Source organism: Salvia miltiorrhiza, chromosome 4 (genome assembly GCF_028751815.1).
Source record: "Salvia miltiorrhiza cultivar Shanhuang (shh) chromosome 4, IMPLAD_Smil_shh, whole genome shotgun sequence".
Taxonomy (NCBI): Eukaryota; Viridiplantae; Streptophyta; class Magnoliopsida; order Lamiales; family Lamiaceae; genus Salvia; species Salvia miltiorrhiza.
The window spans coordinates 14,304,149-14,324,270 of record NC_080390.1 but is presented as its reverse complement, the minus strand read 5'-3'; the positions used below and the strand labels follow the sequence as shown (position 1 = coordinate 14,324,270).

The 20,122-nt window shown below is 41.0% G+C and overlaps 1 protein-coding gene and 2 long non-coding RNA genes across 3 annotated transcripts; 2 read left to right on the top strand and 1 right to left on the bottom strand.

Annotated features, from left to right (window-relative positions):
* The first annotated feature begins 586 nt into the window (after positions 1–586).
* On the top strand, positions 587–1,637 carry LOC131019770 (uncharacterized). The gene is made up of 2 exons (XR_009100442.1): positions 587–936; positions 1,018–1,637. It is a non-coding gene; the product is annotated as an uncharacterized LOC131019770 (long non-coding RNA).
* Positions 1,638–6,617: 4,980 nt separating this feature from the next.
* On the top strand, positions 6,618–10,185 carry LOC131019763 (uncharacterized). Its single transcript, XR_009100437.1, has 3 exons — positions 6,618–7,154; positions 9,363–9,425; positions 10,049–10,185. It is a non-coding gene; the product is annotated as an uncharacterized LOC131019763 (long non-coding RNA).
* A 7,721-nt stretch (positions 10,186–17,906) lies between these two features.
* LOC131019750 (non-specific lipid-transfer protein 2-like) lies at positions 17,907–18,969 on the bottom strand. The gene is made up of 2 exons (XM_057948336.1): positions 18,397–18,969; positions 17,907–18,175 (listed from the first exon to the last, which is right to left on the bottom strand). Exons 1-2 carry the CDS (start codon positions 18,741–18,743, stop codon positions 18,166–18,168), a joined length of 357 nt encoding a protein of 118 aa, XP_057804319.1. The 5' UTR covers positions 18,744–18,969; the 3' UTR covers positions 17,907–18,165.
* Between the last annotated feature and the right edge of the window lie 1,153 nt (positions 18,970–20,122).

Below are 20,122 nucleotides of genomic sequence, written 5' to 3'. Positions count from 1 at the left end.
AATTGCACCCGTACACTTGCGGCGTGTTAAATAAAATAGCGAACAACTTTTTGGCGCCGTTGCCGAGGACTGATTTTTATCAGTACTATTCTGTTGATTGTTTGAAACTACTCTGGATTTTTATTTCTGTTATTTATTTAAGTTATTTACTTCTTTCATGTGGTTCTAATTTGAAACTGGTGGATTGTTTAGGTGGTATATTGTAGTAGCCCGCTCTTTTAATTATGATTAAAACTAGTAAATGCAATTTTTTATAAATGAATCCAGTTTATGGTCCTGATTTTTTTTTATTATTATTATCAGAGACGGAGTTATTATTTTAGCTTTATACTGTTATAACGTATGAGAAAAACGCGACGAGGATTATTGAGCCATTCAATAATTATTATTTCCAAGTTATAACTGACTTAGCAAAGTCATGTTATTTATTAATCGAAAAATAAAAGCAGTTATATTTTATTAGAGCTACTAGAAGTCGAGGAATTATTCCGACTGCAATGCAGATTAAATCTACGGATTTAATTTAAGTTATATTACAGTTTATCAAGTTAGCAGGCAAGGAAAAAGATATCAAGCAAGATACAGAAATGCGATGATTTAAAATCGAAGCCAGTATTTATTTACAGTTCACAGATTACAGTCTAGTTTCCAGCTTGGGAAAATCGTCTAGTATATTACAAAAGCAAAAGCTCTTCAATCAATTAAAGTTTAGATAAAATTTTTATTTCATCTTTTGCTAGTTACTCCACCAACACCACTCCAACCTTTTGCTTTCCTCCCTCAGCCAACCACCACCACTATCTCCAATATCTCCAATGATTTAACTATCAACTCCACCACCACTTGCTCTCCACCCAACAAATGCAATATTCACTCTCATTTCAATTTCATCCAAAAGTTCAGAGGATCAATTCCAGTTCAGCCGAAACTCTCAAGGTAATGCTTGGTTTCAATGCTTTCTTCTCCTTTGATTAAGTTCATCCTGCAATTGTTAAGCAAATAAGCAATTTATTTCAGTTTCTATCCACTGATTCAAACACCACAGCAGCCAACATCAATTACAAGCCTAAATTTCTCATTGAATTCAATAGCAACAAACAGCCACCAACACCAAGCATAGCAGGTATATACTTAGCTCAGCTCCAGTTCATACATCATATCATCAAGCATATGTTAAAAAGGAAATACTAAGTTTACAACGAGTATATATATATATGCACACAGGGACTTGGCAATCGAAATCAGTTTATGCTATATTTTCTTATCACGCGAGGCAAGCAAGGAAAATTCTTGATACATTAGTAAACCACGAACTTAGTTTTATCTCTTGCATAATACAGAAATCAGTATATTTTCTTCACTTAAGATAAAGGCAATGAGAAAACTCTCATAAATCAGTAGCAAAAACCAAGACTCCACATAGACTTAAGTATTGAACTTAGCTGTAGAAGGGCTGACTGCCCGACGGGGACGGGGACGACGACGACGGTCGGGACAGGGCGAACTCGTCCAACCTCACCAGAGCCCCGAACAGCAGCTGCCCGGCGACGAGCTGAGACTCGTGCGCAGCAGCAGCGGTCGCTCGACAGTTGCGTTTTTCCCTTTTTCTGAGAACTAGGGCCCAACGACGGAAGGAGGTGTGGATATAAGAAATGGATGGCGCCATTCCCAGGCAGCGGTTGCTCTCCGGCCTTCACAAGGCGGCGGCGGAACTTCAGCGTGAGGGAGAGAGACTGGAACCGACGGCCGCTGAACAGCCGAGAAAGAGGGCCGATCAGATCTTGGCCGAGAAAGAGATAGAGCAGCCGGTACCGCCCGATTCCATGTTTGAGACAGCTCCAAGCAGCGCCGCTCCCAGACGACAGCAGCTCGCCGGATTCCAGACGGAGGTGCGACAGCGGCGATGATTTCCAGAGTTAGGGCTCGATTGGATTCTGCGTGAGGAAGGAAGGAGGAGGAGGGAGCGCCGGTGTCGAAAACGTTGGAAGCTGACGCCGGTGGTAGCAGACGACGGCTGGATGGCCGGAGAAGAAGACGTCGAGCGAGCTGGGAAGGGCCGATCGACTGTTTTTTTTAATCGAGAAGAAGAGCAGAGCGTGTTCTGCTTTGAGAGTTGAGAGAGAGATAACCGAGCGAGGGGGAGGAGAAGTAAAGGTTTGGGCCTTTTGTTAAGTTGGGCTATGTCTTGGGCTTCAACTTTAATTCGAATTGGGCCTCTATTTCTTTATTTTGGGCCGAGTCTTGGGCCGATTTTTAATAAGTGATGGGCCGATTTTTAAATGGTTTTGGGCTTCCATATAATAATTTCGAACTGGGTCGAATTATTTAAGAAAAAGTTTGGGCTTCACTTATAAATTCGAAATGGGCCAGTCTTTAATTTAATTGGTCCTTCTCATTATTTTTATTGGGCTTGAATTAATTTAAGGAGTTGGGCTGATGCATATATTTATGATGGGTCATTATTCTAATCCCATTTATATTTTATTGGGCCAGTTTAATTCATCACTTGGGCCGAGTTTTATTTAATTTTAAGCTCAGAGTAATTCATTCTATTCTTGGGCTAATTTTAAATTATGGACTGAAATTTTATTTAGTTGGGCCTTACATGATTTATTTATTTGAGCCCAACAGACCTTATTTTAATATCGGCCTTATTATTTTATTTCTTTGGGCCGAGGCTTATTTAATTGCAGCTGGGCCTTGCGTACTTATTTAACTTAGCCCAGCTATTCATTATTTATTCATTGGGCCAAGATTTATTTAATTACTTAAGCCAATGAATTATTTCGATTGGGCTTTCGTGCTATTTATTCAGGCCCACTTCTACTTAATTAATTATCAGGCTGCCTTGTTGAGCCTCTTAATTATTGAGCTTATATTATTGTTTCCTTAAGGCCAAATTATTATTTTGAGCTGCCATTATTTATTTGAGTTAAGCTACTCGTTTTATTTAATTAATTGGCTACTCTCTTTTGAGCCTATTAATTATTTGAGAATATATTAGTAATTATGTTTCTATCGAAAAGCCCGATAGTTTCTACAAGGTCACACCTCGTTTAAAGCCGAGTTAGTCATTTTTCAATCAAGTACAAATGCGAGATTTATTTCACAACTAGAATATTACGATGAGGAAGGAAGAAGCACAATTTTATTCGACCGCGCTAGACGAGAATTAGCTAAATCTATTAACGAGGATTAATAGTAGAATTCCCGATTATCGCTCAGAGTATTAGTTCATGCATACCAGATTCATGCATAGTTAAATTACGTTTTCTCATTAATTAAGAATTTTCCTCGAGGCAATGTCTTATTTTATATTCTCGTGATTAAGGTCAAGCGCGAGAGTAAGAACTACACAAGGAGTTAGAGTACCTTAGCAAAACTTTGCTATCAGGTGGGCAATTTCTTACGCGTAAATAAAATGCTATGCATGTGTTATGCTTTATAATGCAAATTGGATCTTCAAGTATGGTATGCTTTATTATGCTTTACGCTAAATGATTTACGCTTGATTACGCTTATTTACGCTTGAATGTTTTATGCTGATAAGTTTATGCTTATGTTTGATGCTTGCGTCTGTTGGGGGAGGCCTCCCTCAACAGTACGATGCCGTGTCCGCTGAGGAGGGCCTTCCTCACGGCGCGATGCCCGTGTCCGCTGAGAGAGGCCTCTCTCGCGGCGCGATGCCAGTATGCCAGTGTTACAGCGTCTATTGGGGGAGGCCTCCCTCAATAGTACGATGCCGTGACCGCTGAGGGAGGCCCCCTTCACGGCGCGATGCCCGTGTTCGTTGGGGAAGGCCTTCTCCACGACACGATGCTTGTTTATGATTGTTGATGATGAAGAATGCGCTCATGCTATTTATGAATTTGGAAATGTTTAATGAGCAAAGGATTTGAAAGAAACTTATGCCTCTTATGCGATGTTGTGAAATTGTTAATGATGTTATGTTATATGCTTGGCAACTGCCCACTAAGTACTCTTGTACTTAGCCTTTCGATGTTTATGTTTGTGCAGGTTGAGTTGTGATGGGCGATGAAGTGTTGCTGAGTGGAGTTTTTGTTGAACTTAAAGTAGGCTCAGAAAGGATACATGTCTTCATACATGTATCTCAGTTATGCATTCCGCTGTAAACACTGATTATTTCAGTTACACCTTCCGTTGCAAACTCTGATAATGTTTTAGCCAAGCCCCTAAGGATGCCTTTTTTTCCTTTTAAGAAATATCACGCGTATCCAAACTCTTTGAGTATTCTTTTATGCACCCCTTTCTAAACCCACTTCTTAATTTCCCTTCCCCAGTCATGGTTTTCCCGGATTAATTATCCTTAATTAAGGCCGGTCGTGACAGAGTGGTATCAGAGCAGTTCGTTTGCTCTGAGCCTAAGAGTTTATTTAAGCCAAACTTAGAATGGATCACTAAAGTGTCTAGAGTTCAATCGACAAAGCTCAGCACTTCATCGCATCACACTCAACGAAGCAGAATGGTATGCTCTTCCAAGTTTTGAGTTAATGTTTACTAAAAATGAGAACTATCGTGATAACAAAAGTGTATAACTGTTAATAGCTATGTTATATTGTTATTGAATGAAATGATTTACGCAAGTACGATTAAGTATGCCTATGGAATAAATCCCTATGAACATAGAGCTATTAAGATATGAGATCACCACTACTACAGAACATAGAAGCAAACATAGAAGAAATTAGATTGTATCTTTTGGTGGCTATATTGAAGGCAGCAAGATAAGTGATACGTATAGAATAATTTTTAAGCTCATGATTTTATAGCCGCTATGAATCTCCATGACTTATGCTTAAGTATCCAATTTAGATGATGAGCTTTATATGCTTAAGAATTGATATGACTTATGGATTTGAGATGCTAAGGACCCTTAAAGCTTACTACATCAATGTTGACATTGGAGTTATGACTTGTTTACAAGTTAGAATAAGTTGACCTTTACAAGAATTCTTTTGAGGTTTGTATTAGATCATGCTAGAGTGTACTAATTGGCACATCTTTGCTATCAGAATGCCGCCTAAGATAGGACGCCCTGCGAGAAACAATAACAATAGCAGAAACCGTAACGCTGTACCCGAAGAACCACAAGATGCTCGAGGACATAACCCATTCCCTCCGCCTCCGACTAGGAGAGTCGAAGAACTCTTTTTAAGGCAAAATCCACCTACGTTTGACGGAACGAGTGAACCGGCTGAAGCTGAGATTTGGGTGCGTGCAATGGAACGCATTTTCAACTTTCTACGTTGTACTGATGAGGAGCGCCTATCTTGCGTCTCTTTCCAACTAACAGGATCAGCTGACTTCTGGTGGGAAGCACGTCGAAAAATTCTGACACCTGAACAATGGGCAAGTTATACTTGGGAAGATTTTAAGACAGGATTATATGATAAATATATTCCGAAAAGCTATAGGAAGAAGAAAGAAGCTGAGTTCTACGAGTTGAAGCAAGGAAAGAAATCTGTGGTTGAATACGACAAAGAATTCTGCAACCTGTCTAGGTTTGCTCCGCAACAAGTGGACACAGATGAGAAGATGGCAGAGAAATTTTGTGCCGGTCTGCGACACGAAATTAGGATGACTCTAGCAAGCCACGGAGGACTTTCATACACGGAGTCTCTGAACAGGGCACTTGACATTGAAGCTGCAATGCCGTCGGATAAGTCAGCCCCACCATTGATCTCAACGCCAAACGACTTACCAGGAGCCTCACATATTTTCAAAGGGAAGCGCAAGTGGGACAACAATGAAGACAATATCAATCCGATTAATAAGCAAGTATGGCAAGAAAAGGAACGGGCCGAACAGTTTATTCAACCAAGGTACGAGGCACAGACTAATCTCGAGCCAACTGGAGGTAACCAAGGTCAGAAAGGATTTTCACCTTGCCCAAATTGCGGTAAGATGCATAGGGGTATCTGTCGGGCTGGAACTAACGGTTGTTACAATTGTGGCCAAAAAGGTCACTACTCCACGCAATGCCCCAACAGACAACGAGGTTCAACAATTGAGAACAACCACACCTCTTTGCCAGCAATACGCGGACACTTGCGAAATCAGCCTCAATCACATCAGTAAAAATCTTATGGAGACACCGCAGACAAGAGAAGCTACGCGGGAACTTGAAGACAAGATGAAGGAAAAATATCCCGAACTATTTTAACAGAGATATGCAAATTTCGGGACGAAATTTTTGTTAAGAGGGGTAGTATGTAGTAGCCCGCTCTTTTAATTATGATTAAAACTAGTAAATGCAATTTTTTATAAATGAATCCAGTTTATGGTCCTGATTTTTTTTTATTATTATTATCAGAGACGGAGTTATTATTTTAGCTTTATACTGTTATAACGTATGAGAAAAACGCGACGAGGATTATTGAGCCATTCAATAATTATTATTTCCAAGTTATAACTGACTTAGCAAAGTCATGTTATTTATTAATCGAAAAATAAAAGCAGTTATATTTTATTAGAGCTACTAGAAGTCGAGGAATTATTCCGACTGCAATGCAGATTAAATCTACGGATTTAATTTAAGTTATATTACAGTTTATCAAGTTAGCAGGCAAGGAAAAAGATATCAAGCAAGATACAGAAATGCGATGATTTAAAATCGAAGCCAGTATTTATTTACAGTTCACAGATTACAGTCTAGTTTCCAGCTTGGGAAAATCGTCTAGTATATTACAAAAGCAAAAGCTCTTCAATCAATTAAAGTTTAGATAAAATTTTTATTTCATCTTTTGCTAGTTACTCCACCAACACCACTCCAACCTTTTGCTTTCCTCCCTCAGCCAACCACCACCACTATCTCCAATATCTCCAATGATTTAACTATCAACTCCACCACCACTTGCTCTCCACCCAACAAATGCAATATTCACTCTCATTTCAATTTCATCCAAAAGTTCAGAGGATCAATTCCAGTTCAGCCGAAACTCTCAAGGTAATGCTTGGTTTCAATGCTTTCTTCTCCTTTGATTAAGTTCATCCTGCAATTGTTAAGCAAATAAGCAATTTATTTCAGTTTCTATCCACTGATTCAAACACCACAGCAGCCAACATCAATTACAAGCCTAAATTTCTCATTGAATTCAATAGCAACAAACAGCCACCAACACCAAGCATAGCAGGTATATACTTAGCTCAGCTCCAGTTCATACATCATATCATCAAGCATATGTTAAAAAGGAAATACTAAGTTTACAACGAGTATATATATATATGCACACAGGGACTTGGCAATCGAAATCAGTTTATGCTATATTTTCTTATCACGCGAGGCAAGCAAGGAAAATTCTTGATACATTAGTAAACCACGAACTTAGTTTTATCTCTTGCATAATACAGAAATCAGTATATTTTCTTCACTTAAGATAAAGGCAATGAGAAAACTCTCATAAATCAGTAGCAAAAACCAAGACTCCACATAGACTTAAGTATTGAACTTAGCTGTAGAAGGGCTGACTGCCCGACGGGGACGGGGACGACGACGACGGTCGGGACAGGGCGAACTCGTCCAACCTCACCAGAGCCCCGAACAGCAGCTGCCCGGCGACGAGCTGAGACTCGTGCGCAGCAGCAGCGGTCGCTCGACAGTTGCGTTTTTCCCTTTTTCTGAGAACTAGGGCCCAACGACGGAAGGAGGTGTGGATATAAGAAATGGATGGCGCCATTCCCAGGCAGCGGTTGCTCTCCGGCCTTCACAAGGCGGCGGCGGAACTTCAGCGTGAGGGAGAGAGACTGGAACCGACGGCCGCTGAACAGCCGAGAAAGAGGGCCGATCAGATCTTGGCCGAGAAAGAGATAGAGCAGCCGGTACCGCCCGATTCCATGTTTGAGACAGCTCCAAGCAGCGCCGCTCCCAGACGACAGCAGCTCGCCGGATTCCAGACGGAGGTGCGACAGCGGCGATGATTTCCAGAGTTAGGGCTCGATTGGATTCTGCGTGAGGAAGGAAGGAGGAGGAGGGAGCGCCGGTGTCGAAAACGTTGGAAGCTGACGCCGGTGGTAGCAGACGACGGCTGGATGGCCGGAGAAGAAGACGTCGAGCGAGCTGGGAAGGGCCGATCGACTGTTTTTTTTAATCGAGAAGAAGAGCAGAGCGTGTTCTGCTTTGAGAGTTGAGAGAGAGATAACCGAGCGAGGGGGAGGAGAAGTAAAGGTTTGGGCCTTTTGTTAAGTTGGGCTATGTCTTGGGCTTCAACTTTAATTCGAATTGGGCCTCTATTTCTTTATTTTGGGCCGAGTCTTGGGCCGATTTTTAATAAGTGATGGGCCGATTTTTAAATGGTTTTGGGCTTCCATATAATAATTTCGAACTGGGTCGAATTATTTAAGAAAAAGTTTGGGCTTCACTTATAAATTCGAAATGGGCCAGTCTTTAATTTAATTGGTCCTTCTCATTATTTTTATTGGGCTTGAATTAATTTAAGGAGTTGGGCTGATGCATATATTTATGATGGGTCATTATTCTAATCCCATTTATATTTTATTGGGCCAGTTTAATTCATCACTTGGGCCGAGTTTTATTTAATTTTAAGCTCAGAGTAATTCATTCTATTCTTGGGCTAATTTTAAATTATGGACTGAAATTTTATTTAGTTGGGCCTTACATGATTTATTTATTTGAGCCCAACAGACCTTATTTTAATATCGGCCTTATTATTTTATTTCTTTGGGCCGAGGCTTATTTAATTGCAGCTGGGCCTTGCGTACTTATTTAACTTAGCCCAGCTATTCATTATTTATTCATTGGGCCAAGATTTATTTAATTACTTAAGCCAATGAATTATTTCGATTGGGCTTTCGTGCTATTTATTCAGGCCCACTTCTACTTAATTAATTATCAGGCTGCCTTGTTGAGCCTCTTAATTATTGAGCTTATATTATTGTTTCCTTAAGGCCAAATTATTATTTTGAGCTGCCATTATTTATTTGAGTTAAGCTACTCGTTTTATTTAATTAATTGGCTACTCTCTTTTGAGCCTATTAATTATTTGAGAATATATTAGTAATTATGTTTCTATCGAAAAGCCCGATAGTTTCTACAAGGTCACACCTCGTTTAAAGCCGAGTTAGTCATTTTTCAATCAAGTACAAATGCGAGATTTATTTCACAACTAGAATATTACGATGAGGAAGGAAGAAGCACAATTTTATTCGACCGCGCTAGACGAGAATTAGCTAAATCTATTAACGAGGATTAATAGTAGAATTCCCGATTATCGCTCAGAGTATTAGTTCATGCATACCAGATTCATGCATAGTTAAATTACGTTTTCTCATTAATTAAGAATTTTCCTCGAGGCAATGTCTTATTTTATATTCTCGTGATTAAGGTCAAGCGCGAGAGTAAGAACTACACAAGGAGTTAGAGTACCTTAGCAAAACTTTGCTATCAGGTGGGCAATTTCTTACGCGTAAATAAAATGCTATGCATGTGTTATGCTTTATAATGCAAATTGGATCTTCAAGTATGGTATGCTTTATTATGCTTTACGCTAAATGATTTACGCTTGATTACGCTTATTTACGCTTGAATGTTTTATGCTGATAAGTTTATGCTTATGTTTGATGCTTGCGTCTGTTGGGGGAGGCCTCCCTCAACAGTACGATGCCGTGTCCGCTGAGGAGGGCCTTCCTCACGGCGCGATGCCCGTGTCCGCTGAGAGAGGCCTCTCTCGCGGCGCGATGCCAGTATGCCAGTGTTACAGCGTCTATTGGGGGAGGCCTCCCTCAATAGTACGATGCCGTGACCGCTGAGGGAGGCCCCCTTCACGGCGCGATGCCCGTGTTCGTTGGGGAAGGCCTTCTCCACGACACGATGCTTGTTTATGATTGTTGATGATGAAGAATGCGCTCATGCTATTTATGAATTTGGAAATGTTTAATGAGCAAAGGATTTGAAAGAAACTTATGCCTCTTATGCGATGTTGTGAAATTGTTAATGATGTTATGTTATATGCTTGGCAACTGCCCACTAAGTACTCTTGTACTTAGCCTTTCGATGTTTATGTTTGTGCAGGTTGAGTTGTGATGGGCGATGAAGTGTTGCTGAGTGGAGTTTTTGTTGAACTTAAAGTAGGCTCAGAAAGGATACATGTCTTCATACATGTATCTCAGTTATGCATTCCGCTGTAAACACTGATTATTTCAGTTACACCTTCCGTTGCAAACTCTGATAATGTTTTAGCCAAGCCCCTAAGGATGCCTTTTTTTCCTTTTAAGAAATATCACGCGTATCCAAACTCTTTGAGTATTCTTTTATGCACCCCTTTCTAAACCCACTTCTTAATTTCCCTTCCCCAGTCATGGTTTTCCCGGATTAATTATCCTTAATTAAGGCCGGTCGTGACATATATGAACACAAGATCTAAAAATTTACCTTTAGTAGATTTTGATCCGGAGATTGAAGCTACGTGCCGCCATAACAACAGCCAGACAACCAAAGCCAATTTGGATCACATGGCTACTGCGGAAGAAGTCCGTGTACTGAGAGAGCAGTTGCAAGCGTTGATGGATGCTCAGAAAACTGTTGCTGAGCAGAGACAGCCGCCTATTGATGAGGCATTTACTCCACTGTACCAGTACCAGGAGCCGCCTAGAGTCAACGCAAATAATTTCGAGCTAAGAACTGGGCTGATCACCATGGTACAACAGAACCAATACGGAGGTAGTGCCGTAGAGGATCCCAACGTGCACTTGAAGCAGTTTCTGGAGTTGTGCAGTACTATAAAGATGAACGGCGTAGCAGATGATATCATTCGCCTTCGCCTATTCCCCTTTTCACTGTGGGACAAGGCTAAGTCATGGTACCACACTCTGCAATTAGGTGCCAACCCTGCATGGGAAGAGGTGGCACACCTATTTCTGCGAAAGTTTCACCCTCCTGGTCTCACTTTGAAGCTGAAGATGGATATCGTTCAGTTTCAGCAATTTGAAGGTGAATCATTAGCAGAAACATGGGAACGATATCAAGAGAAATTGAGGAAGTGCCCGTCCCATGGGTTTGATGAAGGGACTTTAGTCGTCATGTTCTACAATGCTTGCGGAGAGTGCACAAGGATATTTATGGACACAGCAGCTGGAGGCTCCCTACTCAAGAAGAGAAGCTCGGAAGCAATGGAGATTATAGAGAGTATGGCAGCTACCAGCTACCAATGGCCGTCCGAGAGGGTGCAGCTAAAGAAAGTTGCTGCAGCATCCAGCTCAGATCCCCTGGCATTGATCTCGACTCAGCTGGCAGAGCTGAACTCAAAAATTTCAGCGATGTCTATGGGAATTCCTGAACCAGTTGTAGAGGATCCGGCAGGCGTAGAAGACGCCAACTTCATTCATGGGAGGAACTTTGGGAACTTTTAGCGTGGACAGCAGAGTGGCTACAATAGAGGACAACAATATCAGCAAGGAGGTCGCTCACACCCGAATTTATCATACGGGAATCCCAACAATGCAATTCAACCTCCACCAGGCTTCTCGGTTACCAACGGGGTGATAAATGAAGAGAAGAAGCCGAATCTTGAGGAGTTGCTAATGAAGTTCATGTCCAAGTCCGACAAGAGGATGGAGAAGTTGGAGTCCAATGCTGTTGCTGTGGGGACCCAGATGAAGTTGTTTGAGACCCAATTGGGTCAACTGGCCAATGCTTTTACAAATCTACACCAACAAGGTCAGTTTCCGAGCAATACAACTGTTAATCCCAAGGAGCATTGCAAGGCAATCAATTTGAGGAGTGGGACTACTTATGAGGGACCCAAGATGCCTGAGGATTAGATCGTGTCGCCGGTTGATGAGAAAAAAGCTGATGAGGTCACCGTTGAGGTTTCTAGCAAAAAGAAGAATGAAAAGCAGAAGGCTACTTCGCCAGCAACATTGACTTTGCCATTCCCTCAGCGTCATCAGAAAGAGAGGGTGAAACAGCAGTTCTCCAAATTTTTAGAGATCTTCAAGAAGTTGCACATCAATCTTCCATTGGTGGAGGCGTTGCAGGAGATGCCACAATATGCAAAATTCTTGAAGGACATCATCTCGAGAAAGAAGAGGTTGGGAGAGTTTGAGACGGTGAATCTCAATGAGGAGTGCAGTGCAATCTTGCAGAAGAAGCTCCCAGCCAAGCTTAAAGATCCAGGCAGCTTCACTATTTCCTGCATCATTGGAGGCCAGCAATTTGGGAAGGCGCTCTGCGATTTGGGGGCAAGCATTAATCTCATGCCCTTATCTATTTTCCAGCGGTTGGCTATTGGAGAGATGAAGCCGACATCGATCGCGTTGCAGATGGCAGATATGTCGGTGACATATCCACGGGGGATAGTGGAAGACGTGTTGGTGAAAGTCAATGAATTCATATTCCCTGCTGATTTTGTGGTGTTGGATTTTGAGGAGGACAAGACCATCCCGTTGATCTTAGGGAGACCGTTCTTGGTCACATGGAGAGCATTGATAGATGTGGCTAATGGGGAGCTCACTTTGAGAGTGAATGATGAGAGTCACACTTTCTCCATATATCGAGCTTTGAAGTTTTATGATGAGAAGGAAGACATTGACATGGAGGAGTGCAAGTTGCTGAGCCTAGTTGATTCCTATGACACACCATCTTCATGGAAGGGTCTCGGCGACCCTCTTGAGGCTTGCATCTCTCATTTCTTTTTCTCTGCTGATTTTGATTTTCCTCTTGATATGCATTTGTTCTCTGATGAGTTGTTTGAGTGTTGTAGTGCATTGGAGAGTGTAGCAGAGATTGCACATAGGAAAGGACGATTTCTGGAGCTGCGCACCGAGGAGGAGAAGAAAAAGATGGAGGAGGAAAAGGGGACCGCCCCAAAGCTTGAGTTGAAGCCGTTGCCGGATCACTTGAGATACGCCTTCCTAGGTGATGGTGAGACGTATTCGGTAATTGTATCAGCTCTTCTTACTCCTTGTGAATTGGATTCTATGTTGCGTGTGTTGAGAAAGCATAAGTCTGCTAATGGTTGGTCGATCTCTGATTTGAAAGGGATTAGCCCAAGTGTCTGCATGCATAGGATTTTGCTTGATGATGATGCTAGGCCTAGAGCGCAACCTCAAAGGCGCTTGAATCCTATTATGCAAGAAGTCGTTAGGAAAGAAGTGTTGAAATTGCTTGATGCTGGGATTATATATGCTATATCTGATAGTGAGTGGGGCAGTCCTACCCAAGTGGTGTCTAAGAAAGGGGGGATGACTGTTGTGAAGGGTGAGTCTGATGAGATGATTGCTACACGTGTGGTTACTGGTTGGAGAGTCTGCATAGATTATCGCATGTTGAATGCTGCTAATAGGAAAGATCATTTTTCCCTCCCCTTTATTGATCAGATGCTTGATAGATTGGCTGGGTATGAGTTTTACTGTTTTCTTGATGGTTATTCTGGGTACAATCAAATTATGATTGCTTCGGAAGACCAAGACAAGACTGCTTTTACTTGCCCATATGGGATTTTTGCTTATCGTCGCATGTCTTTTGGTTTATGTAATGCTCCTGCTACGTTCCAAATATGCATGATGGCTATTTTCCATGATCTGATTGAGAGTGTGATGGAAGTTTTCATGGATGATTTCTCTGTGTTTGGTAGTTCCTGTGATCACTGTCTATAGAATTTATCTGTTGTGCTTGCTCGTTGTGAGGAAACTAACTTGGTGCTTAATTGGGAGAAGTGCCATTTTATGGTGCGAGAAGGCATTGTTCTTGGCCACAAAGTTTCAGCTGCACGTTTGGAGATTGATCGAGCCAAGATTTTTGCCATAGAGAAGCTCCCGCCACCAACCAATGATAGAGCTATGCGCAGTTTCTTGGGTCATGTCGGATTCTACCGCCGTTTCATCAAGGACTTCTCAAAGGTTGCTAAGCCGTTGAGTCAGCTGTTGGAGAAAGATGTCAAGTTCTGTTTTGATGATGCTTGCACAGCTGCGTTTGAGACTTTGAAGAAAGCCTTGGTCACAGCTCCTGTTTTGATTGTGCCGGATTGGACGCAGCCATTCGAGTTGATGTGTGATGCCAGTGATATTGCCATTGGAGCTGCGTTGGGTCAGAAGAGGGACAAGATTTTTCGTGTCATTTATTATGCCAGCCGGACTTTGGATAAAGCTCAGGCGAACTACACGATGACCGAGAAGGAGATGCTAGCAGTTGTGTATGCTTTTGATAAGTTTCGTGCATACTTGATCGGGATGAAATCAATTGTATACACCGATCACGCAGCCATCCGCTTTCTCTTTGATAAAAAGGATGCCAAGCCACGACTCATTCGGTGGATCCTGCTGCTGCAAGAGTTCGATATAGAGATTCGAGATCGTCGTGGTTGTGAGAATGTGGTTGCCGATCATCTCTCTCGCCTAGAGAATCCGGTGGAAGGAGAGAAACTTCAAGTTCCAATCAAGGAGACATTCCCGGATGAGCAGATTTTGCAAGTGAGCTCGCCTACACCATGGTATGCCGACTATGTGAATTTCCTGGCCGCCAAATATCCTCCACCCAAGGATTTGAGTACTTATAAGAAGAAGAAATTCTATCATGATGTGAAGTTCTACATGTGGGAGAAACCGTTTCTTTACCGACGATGCGCCGACATGGTGATTCGTCGTTGTGTGCCAGAAGAGGAGTGGGGACCGATCCTCACTCAATGTCATTCATCACCGAGTGGAGGCCATTTTGGAGCCAATAGAACCGCTTTCAAAGTCCTACAAAGTGGTTTTTATTGGCCCTCTATCTTTAAAGATGCCCACGTCTTCGTGTCTCGTTGTGATCATTGCCAACGTATGGGTGGTATTTCTAAAAGGCATGAGATGCCTTTGACTAGCGTGGTGGAGGTTGAGTTATTCGACGTATGGGGGATCGACTTTATGGGTCCGTTTCTTTCATCCTATGGGAACCAATACATCCTTTTGGCCGTAGAGTATGTGTCGAGATGGGTCGAGGCCATTCCCACCGCCAAGAATGATTCAAAGGTGGTGATGAAATTTCTGCAAAAATACATCTTGTCAAGGTATGGAGCGCTGCGAGCCTTAGTAAGTGATGGGGGATCACACTTCTGCAATCGATGGTTGGATAACTTGTTGAAGAGGAACGGAGTAAAGCATCGTGTCACTACGGCGTATCATCCTCAAGCGAATGGCCAAACCGAGCTAGGAAACCGTGAGATTAAGCAAGTTTTGGAAAAGACTGTGAATGGAGGTCGCAAGGATTGAGCGATATTACTAGATGACGCTCTTTGGGCGTATCGCACGGCATACAAAACTCCTTTAGGCATGTCTCCATATAAATTGGTGTTTGGAAAGTCGTGCCACTTGCCGGTGGAGTTTGCCCACAAAGCTTTTTGGGCGGTGAAGAAATTGAATTTGGACTTTCATTCGGCTGGAAAAGAGAGGATGCTTCACTTGAGTGCTTTGGAAGAATTTCGTGATCAAGCCTTTGAAAACTCTAGCATTTATAAGGAGATGACGAAGAGGTTTCATGACAAGATGATCCTCAAGCGAGAGTTTGCCGCGGGAGATCAAGTCCTATTATTCAATTCACGTCTTCGTCTGTTTCCGGGAAAATTGAAGTCAAAGTGGTCGGGACCGTTCACCATCTCCCAAGTTTTTCCTAATGGAACGATTGAGTTGGGCAAAGAAGGAGGTGAACCGTTTTGAGTGAATGGGCAGCGAGTGAAGGCTTACTATAGCCCGGATCAAGTCCACACGGTGGACGTCATTGATCTTCATGATTGTCGAGTCATGAAGCGTCGAGCTATCGACGTTAAAATAGCACTTATTGGGAGGCAACCCAAAGTTTGTGAGTTTTTCTTTTGTTTTAGTACTTTAGTTTCGTTTTGCTTTTTGTTCGTTTGTGTTGCTTGCTGCGTTTTTGCAGGTATAAACAAAAAAAAGAGAAAAAAAACATGTTTTTTTTTAGTTGAACGCCCAGACCGCGCGGCCCAGGCGTGGGCCCGCGCGTCGAACCCGCGCGACGAGGACAGAAATTTCTGGAGGATCACGCGGTCCAGGGGCGCGGCCGCGCGAGAAATTTCTGGAGGATCACGCGGCCCCTTCCGCCATTTCCTTCCAGACCTTGAATCTTTCCCATATCTAAACCCTTAAATCCGAAGCCCTAAATCCCCAAATCCGGTCTCCACCCTCGTCTCACACACCCCTCATTCTCAGGTAACGTCTTCCGCCGCCGCTGGAGTTCCGGTGGGGAGCAGCCGCCTCCCTCTCTACTGATTTTCACAAATTGACAGCGAAGTATCCTTCGCCTATGAACTACCCTTTCGCCTGCTATGCTACTAAAAAATATCGTTCATGAACGGAGCTCGCGAGAGAGGTGAACGGACGAAAGGGGTGGCGTCCTCGGCCGGGCACGTCTTCGTCGGCGTGTGGTGGAAGCGGCAGGTGGGGGGGAAGGAGAAAGGGGGAAGAAGACGATGGGGTGGGGGAGGGGGATTTTGTTTTTATTTATTTATTTTATTTTTTTATTCCACATGTTAATAATATGTCCATGTGTCAATTTCCGGCTGCCACCTTGTCAATTCTGGCTGCCACGGTGTAATGTCCGGTGCCGGCGTAAGAAAAAACCGGTGATAGGAGAAAAACGAGACAAAATAAAAGGTTATGTATTTAGGGGCCACACCTTCGAAAATGGGAGCAAAAACCAATTCCGAGTAAACGTTATGAATTTACAGGCAATTACCCCTAAATAAAATAGCGAACATGTTCATTTAATCATTTCATATTTTCCCTGTACAAATTACAAATGAAGAATAGCAGAAAATTTTAAAAAAAATTGCAAAAAATTGGATATGCGGGTATCTTAATACCCGGGTCGAGTACCCACATCAGGTATTAGGGTACCCGACAAAATGTAGCGGGTCGAGGTCTTGTTTCAACTTAGCTTCAAAATCGGGGTCGGGTACCCCTAAAATCGGGTAGGGTACCCTCCCTGCCCCGAATAGACACCCCTACATAGAAATATGGTAGTTCAAATGAGATCAAATATTCATGACATTATACGTGAATTTATTTCCGAGAGTTTGAATTAATCCACAAATTAAATAACGAAGATTCTATTTTTCTTAAACTCATATTTTTTCACAACAAATTCAAAAATTATAATAACAACTTCCACAGTACATACTTGTACAGAGGCAACACCTTAATGTAGCCAAAACCTTTTAGTTATAGGAAATTTTAGCCATACAAATAAAAATATGAAAATAATAGCATTTCTGACTAAAATATCTTTTTAGTGTGTAACAGTGTAAAATACACTATTACACACTTTGTATAACACACTTTTACGTTATTACACACTGTTGTGGAAAAGTGTGTGATAGTGTAAAATACACTATTACACGATTTTTGCGATTGTTATACGATTTTTGAAAAAGTGTGTAACAGTATATTTTATACTGTTACATAGTTTTTCGCAATTACACACTTTACGTTATTACACACTTTTGCAAAAAAGTGTGTAACAATATTAAGGGTATAATTATGCATTTACATTAAAAAGGGCTAATTTTTCCATTTTTTTATTTGAGTGGACAATTTTTCCTTTTCTTATACAAGAAAAGCTAATTGAGCTCATTAACTCTACTTTGTATATGCAATCCAAATACCCAATATTAAAAAATCAGATAAGATGTGAAGAATGCGAAATAATTTATCCAACATAAATCAACATTTTCCGAATCATACCAATTTTAGGATGCTATATATTCGAACTTGTTAACGTCGTCACCAGATTAAATCAATGTGAGCATAAGTTGAATCTTAATTATATACTTAATTCATATTACTCTTACACGTATATATAATCTTTGTCATTTTTTTCTGGCTAGCTTGAGCTTGAATCGAGTTAGAAGCAAATTTCACCGTTTCATTACAAGTGAAAGTAGCACTGTAAATTAAAATACTCCATATATCTCGATGAGAATACATAAACGCAGACGGATTTCACTGACTCGATAAATTAAGAAACCGACTCAATACAGAACTAACAGTGATGGGAAAGTTTTACTTTTTTACCCCACGGTAAAATAGAACTAGCCCACTGGGCCCCAAAAACTATTTATTTTTACTGATCATAATATTTATTCTGTAACAAACACAACGTAGACTCCTCCTGCAAAATGGTCTCCTCCAAATTCAAATTCACCTCACCCTGCACCACAACAACAGCACCAATTAATATTCACGTCACTAAATTCCAAAATTGACTAGAAAATAAAAATAAAAATACTATATAGTATTATTAATTTCTATTCATTGATAAAACATCTGAATTAGCCTGCGTGCATGTGGATAAGTTGTAACTCAAAATATTTTTTTTTATTAATGCATGGTGTTTACATTTTAGACACGAAAACGACGTAAAACACTTACTTAGTGCAGTCAGTGGAAGGGCTAATCTGGTAGGGGATGTTAACATTGCATTGCTTAGGAAGTCCGGCGGCCTTGCTGAGGTTGATGTTGCCGGAGGTGGCGGCGAGGGATTTCAGGCAGTTGCATGCCGCCTGGCGGTCGGGGGTGGACCGGGCGGCGCCGTACAGTCCCTTAACTCCATTGCAGCACCCGCCAAGTGGGCCTCTGTTGGTCACATATGGGAGGCACGGTGACAAGTATGAGATCACCGAGCCGCAGCCTAGCGCCGCCTCGGCACCCGGTGCGGCCGCCGCCACCATCACGGCGGCGATGAGGGCCACGCACATTGCCTTGGTCATTGCAGCCATGATCGATGTGATATAAATTTTTTTTTTTAGTGAAGGAAAATGTTGATGAGTGAGATGATTTTGGGTGTGTGGTGATGGGGTTTATATAGGAAAAAATTGTGGTGCGATTTAATTTAATTTGGAGTAAAAGTTAGAATTATTTGGGGAAAAGAAATAGAAAAGGTAGTTGGGTGGAATTAATGCTGCGTGTAATTGGGGGTGCAAATTCATGAAGGATAAGTCCAATTTTGAGGCCCTCGCATTGAATCAAATGTGATTTAGTTAAAAAAAATAAAACATAAAAAAATTTCAAATGTGTGACAGTATTAGTGTGTGAAAATTGTTACGTGTTAGGCTTTTGTGCACCGCTCGTGGTGCAAATAATTATTTGTGGGCAGCCTAAAAAATAGAATAAATAGTATATAATGATTGTGTGTGGGGTAAAAGTCATAATTCTTGGCATTTCATGTTAGGCAAACAAACTTGCGACTATGGTCTTATTTTTTAAAATCTTATGTCGGTGCAAAATAATAAAAAATGAGTAAAAAGAAAATTGAATAAATAGAAAACAGAAGATGATGGCCGCACATGAATTACCATGTGTATGTGTATGTCGATGCAGGATTCAGTTTTAGGTGAGGATGAAATAAATACAAATTTAACTGTAGTAAAATGTGAATTTTTTCCATTTATGCCCTTTCAATTTCTTTTTTAGTTAACACGTCGGACATTTTATATAGAAGAATGACCAACAAAATAATTAAATAAGTATGAATATGAATATGAATATATGGCATGTGTTTGTTTGGTGGTAATATGGTTAATATTTACGATTAAAGATATCATATTCGAGTTCATTGGCACACAATATTTAAATTATTTGTTTATTTATAAAAAATATATGAATTCTATTTAAATTTATTTATTTATTTACAAAAAATGTGAATCTGATGAATATTTGAATTTGTTTATTTCATATGTGGAAAACAATCCATTAATGAAAATTGTGTCATCGGAAGTTTCGAAAAGAATTTATGCGTTTATAAATTATAATTGCAAATCTGAACTAGATCGTGCCGGTGGTTTCGTTGTGGACCAAATTTATGCCTATTTATTACATACCTACCAAATTCATCTGCTTCAAGAAAAAAAAAAAAAAAAACAAATTTGCAGAAATAAGTAAATAAACTAAAGCTATATGTATATAATGGAGTAATAAATTTCAATTTTTATTTTCTTTTGAGGATATTCACACGGTGATAACCTCCTTCTCTTCTAACAGTAAGGTCCATACTTCAAAAATATAATAATTCAAACAATAAATCTATGTAGCCGCATCACCCACAAATTAATTTGTATCAGCGAAGCACCATGAAAAATATCTCAGCCAATAATCTATG

Bases quoted from the DNA above. Each gene is read 5' to 3' on its own strand.
- LOC131019750 (XM_057948336.1), bottom strand. From the start codon at position 18,743: ATGGCTGCAATGACCAAGGCAATGTGCGTGGCCCTCATCGCCGCCGTG.